Source organism: Melopsittacus undulatus, assembly GCF_012275295.1.
Source record: "Melopsittacus undulatus isolate bMelUnd1 chromosome 2 unlocalized genomic scaffold, bMelUnd1.mat.Z SUPER_2_unloc_2, whole genome shotgun sequence".
NCBI classification, from domain to species: Eukaryota; Metazoa; Chordata; class Aves; order Psittaciformes; family Psittaculidae; genus Melopsittacus; species Melopsittacus undulatus.
The window spans coordinates 130,273-137,014 of record NW_022993932.1 but is presented as its reverse complement, the minus strand read 5'-3'; the positions used below and the strand labels follow the sequence as shown (position 1 = coordinate 137,014).

At 52.6% G+C, this 6,742-nt stretch overlaps 1 protein-coding gene across 2 annotated transcripts in view; it reads right to left on the bottom strand.

Moving 5' to 3' along the window:
* Nucleotides 1-379: 379 nt before the first annotated feature.
* Nucleotides 380-6,742, bottom strand: part of LOC101879895 (solute carrier organic anion transporter family member 2B1-like) — a 49,832-nt gene continuing 43,469 nt past the window's right edge. The window contains exons 11-14 of one of the 2 annotated variants that reach the window (XM_034073407.1): nt 3,825-3,994; nt 2,087-2,151; nt 1,268-1,388; nt 380-855 (exon numbers count right to left, since the gene is read on the bottom strand). In XM_034073407.1, coding sequence (XP_033929298.1) covers nt 681-855; nt 1,268-1,388; nt 2,087-2,151; nt 3,825-3,994 — 531 coding nt within the window. In that variant the 3' untranslated portion in view covers nt 380-680. The remainder of the gene's footprint in view (nt 856-1,267; nt 1,389-2,086; nt 2,152-3,824; nt 3,995-6,742) is intronic. The other variant, XM_034073406.1, reaches the window with a different exon arrangement.

Below are 6,742 nucleotides of genomic sequence, written 5' to 3'. Positions count from 1 at the left end.
CAGGCTGAACAATGTACTGAACAGGTATTGCAGTTTCTCTCCCAGGCTGGACCTGTGGCTCATTTTGACATCCTCCCATCCTCAGCATCCTCATCCCTTCCCCTCACCTCCAAAGCAACATCTGCACAGCAGCAGGGTGAAGCAGACAAGTCTGTCCTTGCAACGGTCCACAGCCTGTGACAAACACCCCATCAATGTCAGCCCCAGGGGGATGAAGCCTTCAAGGAAGAGAGACCATCTAAGACTGCAAGAGCAAAAGGAACAAGCACAGTGACATTTTGGGCACAAGGACAACCCATCCCTCATGGAGATGGATGGATCCAGTACAAAACCATTTCTTACAAATGATTTATTTAAAAACCCCACAGAATCCTTCAGCTCTGTGGTTATTGCTCAGTGCTGGTGTCACCAAGACCATCAGCAGGAGCAAGTGCTTTGGAGGACATAAATCCAGAAGGCTAATGTCCAAAGGTTAATGTGTGTGGACTACTCCACACAAAGGAGCAAGCTGCACCATTGAGGTGGAGGAGGCAGACTCCCATGGCACTACAGGTGTAGTACATCCCACCCAGGACATTAGGAAGCAGCCCCATTGTCCACCGCTCCAGCCATCCATCCTTCACAGTTCAAGTGTAGCACGATTCACATGGCTTCATTTCCAAGGACATGGATTTCTGGTGTCACACTTTGGATTCTGGGCTCTTTATGGAGTTCCCTGCCAGCTTCTCCTTCTCTGGGTCTGCCTTTGTCCCTGCTGCACTGCTGGTTTCCCTTTCCTGCCGCCTGAGGATCACATAGACGGTCACAAAGCACAGGAAGGCACCAACCTCAAAGAAAAACTGGAGACCAAGGTACCTGTGGTGTGGAAACACAATAAATCAGGGTAGGAAGCATGTTCCTGTGTGCATCAAGCATCAATACCCAGTGTCCTCAGGCACTCCATGGACACTGAGCATGGGGACTGGCTCCTTGGGCACATTCAGCAACTGCTGCAAGCTTGGAGTTCAATGCAGGGAGTTCTTCCAGAACTGGACCTCTGTGGTCCACAGCAGCAAGTTAACAAGGTCCTTTTCAGGCTTTTCACTTGTGCCAATGGCTTTGCAAACCATTCCTGGGAGTTTAGAATGGGCCAGGGGGGATGCGAGTTTCCCTGTTTGCTTACCATGGCATATGCAACAACTTATCCCATATAGGAGGTGGTCTAGTGCCACATTGCCCCTGGGCTTCCCTCTGCACCCTCAGCCCTTATCCTGATGCACATCCCTACCTTTGCCTGAAGAGGTTATTGTCGTAGTATCTGCAGGCTGCTTTCCTGTCACACTTCTTCTCCCAGAGGATGCAGGTCGTGTCGATGGCGCTGCCGTACAGAACAGGTCCTGGCATCCATGCTGGAAGCAGAAAGGGTTAACTAAGGCTTTGGGATGTTATGGAAGCAACTCTGCTGTGACAAACCCAACCCTGGTTACTCTCCCGTGTGAGGGGATATAAAGTGGCTGGGGATGGTCTTTGTGGTGGCCCATGAAGGCACTGGTCCTGCACAGAGCACCAAGGGCTGGCTGTGTGTTTGGACCCCACTGAGATGCAAGATGGTCCCTTCTTTCTTTGCTCTTTGATAAAGGACCATTGCTCATCCCAGGAATGATGCTCACCTCCTTCATGCACTGTACATATATGCTCCATCCCACAACTGCAATAGTATGTTCTGGGGGGTCTCCAGGTGAACAGGGATTTTCACCATAGGAAAACTAACTAGTGGGATCACCAGACATGGTTTTCAGCCACCCTGATACACTGAGGGCAAATGTGGCAGTATCCTCACATAGCCAAGGGCTGCCAGCCTGGACCTAAACTTATTCCCTGCCCTTCTTTATTTCACCACATACATGTACCCCATGGAGATGCCTCATTCCCTCCCCTCCATGCGCAGCCCCCCACACCCTGCAAGGCAGCATCCTTCCTTGGCTTAGAACAGGCTTTATTCAGCCTGAAACTGTGATTAAGCATCAGTTCTGCAGCCCTGGGGCTGCAGAATCCCCTGGAGCTGCCATGAATTTCCAGGATGACGTTTCAACACGTTCTCATTTACCTAAAACTCTCAGCAGCATGAACTGTATCCCGACAGCAAAGGATTTGTCTTCAGGCTGGATGCTCCTGAAACACAGAATGGAAATGGTGCCACAGAGATGGATGTTCCCCTCCCTGGTTTCACATGAAGCCTTATGGCATCTCACCCCTCAAATCATCCTTCAACCCAACCCAGGACCCCAGGCAGTTCCCGTTTACATCAGTGTCTTGATGAGGCTTCATTCATCAAGGCCAAATGCCTTTTCCTGGCCTGGAAGACCTGCTGGGCTCCATAAGAGACAGGGAGGAGCTCAGTGAAGTATTTTTGCTGCTTGTTTAAAGAGCAAATCACAAACAAAACCCAATTTAGCTGCTGGCTCTGCAAACACAAGCAATAGAAGGGATGCTTTTTGTAGCTGCAAAGGAGATTTACCCATTGAGGAAGTGGCTTTCCTTTGGGATGTCCCAGTGTGTGCTTTGGTGGGACCCCAGTTTTCTGTGTTTCAGGCTGTGGTTCCTGATGGGGTCACACATGGGAGAGGACTGGGTGGGAGAGGACCTCCAGGTCAACACATATCATAGAATCATGGAATGGTTTGAGTTGGAAGGGGTCTTAAAGCTCATCCAGTTCCACCCCTGTGGCCTTTAGCACTGCCAGGGATGGAGCATCACTTCATGGGACTCAGCTTCCCTTTCCTCTCTGGCTGCCTGCTGTACACATACCTCACTCGTGGCATTAAAGGTGGTTTTATGTGATTTAATAATAAGTCAGGCTAAAACCAGGTTTTACCCACAGCTTTTCCCTAAAAAGCAACTCTTTGGAGGGCTTTGACCACATAAAGGTGCTTGGGAATATCATGTATAGACTAATCCATGGCTTCTCCCTCTCCTGCCCTGGGGCTTGTGCTGAGGTTGGCTCCAGCCTGCCCCATAGCCACCTTTCCAAGGGTATAGGCAACTGTGGCCCTAATAGCTTCACTGCACTGGGAAAGGATGCTGTACCCAAGGGAGATCCACCAGAAGGAAGGAAAGTAATTAAACTTCTTAATTGAGCACAGAGCTGCATTAAAAAGTGCTGAAGTTCTGCAGTGCTGAGTTAATGGTGCATCTCGTTCCTGAGGTACCAGCCATGGTGGTGAGAAGGAACAGGATCTGCTGCTGGATCTGAAGGAGATGCTGAGGGCGATGTGAGCCCCACAGCCCCATTGATGGGTGGTGGGGCTGTGGGGGCCTGACATGCTGCTGAACACCACGTTCCCTACAAGAGCAATTGGCCACACAGCATCACAGCTCCATGATACAGCCTCCAGCAGCCTGAAATCCCCTTAACTCTGCAGGGATCAGCAGCAGCAACCAAAGAGACCTTGAAGGAGCCTTTGCAGCCTTAGGGAAGCAGGAACTCTGTTAGCATTGGGTCTTCAAGAGCGAGTCCTGAAGGTGTCTCCTGCTCCAGCATTTGACACCGGAGATGCTTGATGGTTCTGTCCTGCCCAGCAATGCCAGGTCTCCTGAGCCAGGCATAGCCTAGAAGACGGACAACCACATGCATTGCCCTGATGGGAGCAGGGAAGCCCCATTCCCTGCACCAACACATGCAGAAACCATGTAAAGCAATGGGATGAACAGGGATGAGGTGCAGCATAGGGCTGGTTCAGCCGGAGAGAACCTTCCCCAGTTCAAGCACCTCTTGGTCTTCCAAACAGCACTTTCTGATGCCTTTTCCAGCTGCACCCAGACCACGATCAACCCAAGGTGCTCACCTGAGGATGAGCATGAAGGACGGCGTGTGGGACGTGCTGGCGAGGATCCCTGCCAGGCAGGACAGGATCACAAAGGGCAGGAAGAGGTGGGAGCAGCCGGTGCTGCAGGTCCCGGGTCTGGCAGAGCCCATGAGCCCATTGTCGGAGATGCAGCTGCAGTTGGTGTAGTTCTGCAGAGAGGAGAGAAACCAGAGGATGCTCATCTGTTCATGGCTATGGAGATACCAGGGTAGGCACCAGCTGCCATAGGGTTGTCTGTGCATGGTCAGCAGTAATCAGCACTTCAAAGAGGGGTTGAGGGGAGGAAGGAACACACATGATAAAGCTGGATGGGAATAGCAGGCTGAGTGGATTGAGGAAACACAGGTTCCCATCCCCACTTACAGCCTACAATGTGCTGTTGGCCCTGAAAGGAGGTCCCAGGCTCACAGTGTCCCAAGGGCACCACCAGGATGCCACATGGATGAGCACACATGGGTGATGGGGAAGCTGGTACCACCCTGGTACCTTGGTTCAAATCATAGAATCCTGGTGGAAGGGACCTCAGGGATCATCTGCTCCAAGCTCTCCAGGCACAGCATGACCCAGACTGGATGCCCAGCACCCTGTGCAGCCCCATCTTCAACACTGGGGAGTCACCACTGCCCCAGTGAGATTATCCCAATGGCTGCTTGTTCTCACTGGGAATGATTCTCCTCTTGTGTCCAGTGGGAATCTCCCAGCAGTAACTTGTGCCCATCATCCCTCAGCTTTCCCATGGACTCCTTGTCCAAAGGGAGCCTCCATCTCCTCTGCAGCCTCCTTTACCTCCTGGCACATGGCTCAGGGCTCCCGGAGCCTTCTCTTCTCCACTGAACAGTCCCAGCTCTCTCAGCCTTTCCTCACTGCTGCCCTTGGACCATCTTTGAGGCCCTTCTCTGGCCCCTCTCCAGCCTGGCCCCAGCTTTGCTGTGCAGCAGGACCCAACCTGAGCCCATGCTCCAGGGGTGCCCTGAGCAGCACCGAGCACACTGGGACAATGACACCTTCACCCCTGTGCTGATGCCCTTGGGGATGTTCCCAGCACCCTGCTGGGTTTCCTTGCCTCAACCACTGCTCACTCCTATGGGGCTGGGGTCCTCCAGTGTCACCTACAGTGGTACCTTGGTTCATCTTTCTGTGCTTCCAGATGCATCTGGAAGTGCTCCCAACCCAGAAGCATCCTTGCCTTGCTGGTGTGAGCTGCAGCAATGCCTCCCTGCTCCCGGCAGCAATCCTTCTGTGCTTGTTTCCTGTCTGCTATACACTGCAGATGCTTGGACATGGGTTTATTTCAATGTCATCATCTGCCAGACGAATGCTTTGGCATCCCAAATAAATCTGGACTCTTGGTGTGAAACAAACACAGCTGATAAAACATTAAACCTGATGTGAGTTTACCCACCTGTGTTACATCTGTATTTAAGAGACCTTGAGGGGCTGGAGTGGGGCCAGAGCAGGGCAATGGAGCTGGAGCAGGGCCTGGAGCCCAAGGGTGATGGGGAACGGCTGAGGGAGCTGGGGGGTTCAGATGGAGAAGAGAAGGCTCAGGGGGGACCTGATGGCTCCAAGTGCCTGCAGGAGGATGGAGCCAGGAGGGGCTGGGCTCTGCTCCCAAGGAACAAGGGATGGGACAAGAGGAACCGGCCTCAAGCTGCACCAGGGCAGGTTTAGATGGAGCTGAGGAACAATTCCTGCCCCACAGGGTGCTCAGGCATTGGAACAGGCTGCCCAGGGCAGGGCTGCAGGCACCGGCCCTGCAAGGGTTCACAGCCCTCAGTGCCATGGGGCAGGGGTGGCCTTGGGGCAATGGTTGCACTGGATGGTCCTGAAGCTCTTTTCCATCCTGGTTGATTCTATGATCTTTAGGATGAAATCTCCAGGGGAGCAGCCTGGCTCCATCCCCTGTACCCACCTTGTCTCCTACTGCAAACCCTCCATGCAGAGCCCTGCTGCAATCAAAGCCAGAGCCAGCTCAGGGGAGCATTAAATCAGAAAACCACTTGCATGGGGAAAATGCAAAATCTCACCTTTGAGAGAGGGTCATAAATCCCTGGCACAGCATTAGCAAAGGAAGGATGCCCTGGGGCACAAAATGGGGATTTTTGTCTTTTTCTGCAGATTTCAGTCACAGTTCTCTTTTCCTTGAACAAGAAACCTCTTTTTAAAGACCTTTAGATGAAATAGGTGTGATTTTATCATTGCTGGAGGGAGCCAGACTCACACCAGGCTGTCAGTTTGCAGAGGGATGATCCCAGAGGCAGCAGCAGACCAGGGTCTCCTAAGTCCCCACTGCCACATCACTGCCTGGGCAAGGGGCATGGCTGATGCCCATGGAAGAGACCCACAGGGAACTGCTCTTGGCTGAGAGTACAGGGGGGGATTTGGGATGGAAGTGGACAAAATCCTTCCTCCCACCTTGAGGAAAGAGGATTTGCAATCTAAATGAAGGGATTTATCTTCTTCAGCCATCTGAAATGAACTAAACCAAACCCATCATCCGGTCTCCTTCTGCCGTCATGGACACAGAGGGTCTCCAGGGGACCCAGCACAGATGAGTGCTTGCGATAGCTGAGATGAATTTGGGCCAACGCAGTTCACAGCAATGCAATTAGATAAATTAAAACTCGTTTGATGTGTGCAACCAGCACCTTGGAAAGAGCCAGAGCCAGGAATTAAAGGGACTCCAAGACAGCTTTGTGTTGGCTGGAGGCTCCAAGCCTGGAGAGGGGCTTGGGACAAGGGCCTGTAGGGCCAGGCCAAGGGGAATGGCTTGAACCTTGGACAGAGGGGCTTGGAGCAGCTGCTCCAGTGGAAGGGGTCCCTGCCCAGGGCAGGGGTTGGGAATGGAGGAGCTTTAAGGTCCCTTCAACCCAGAGCATCCTATGACTCTGAGATGA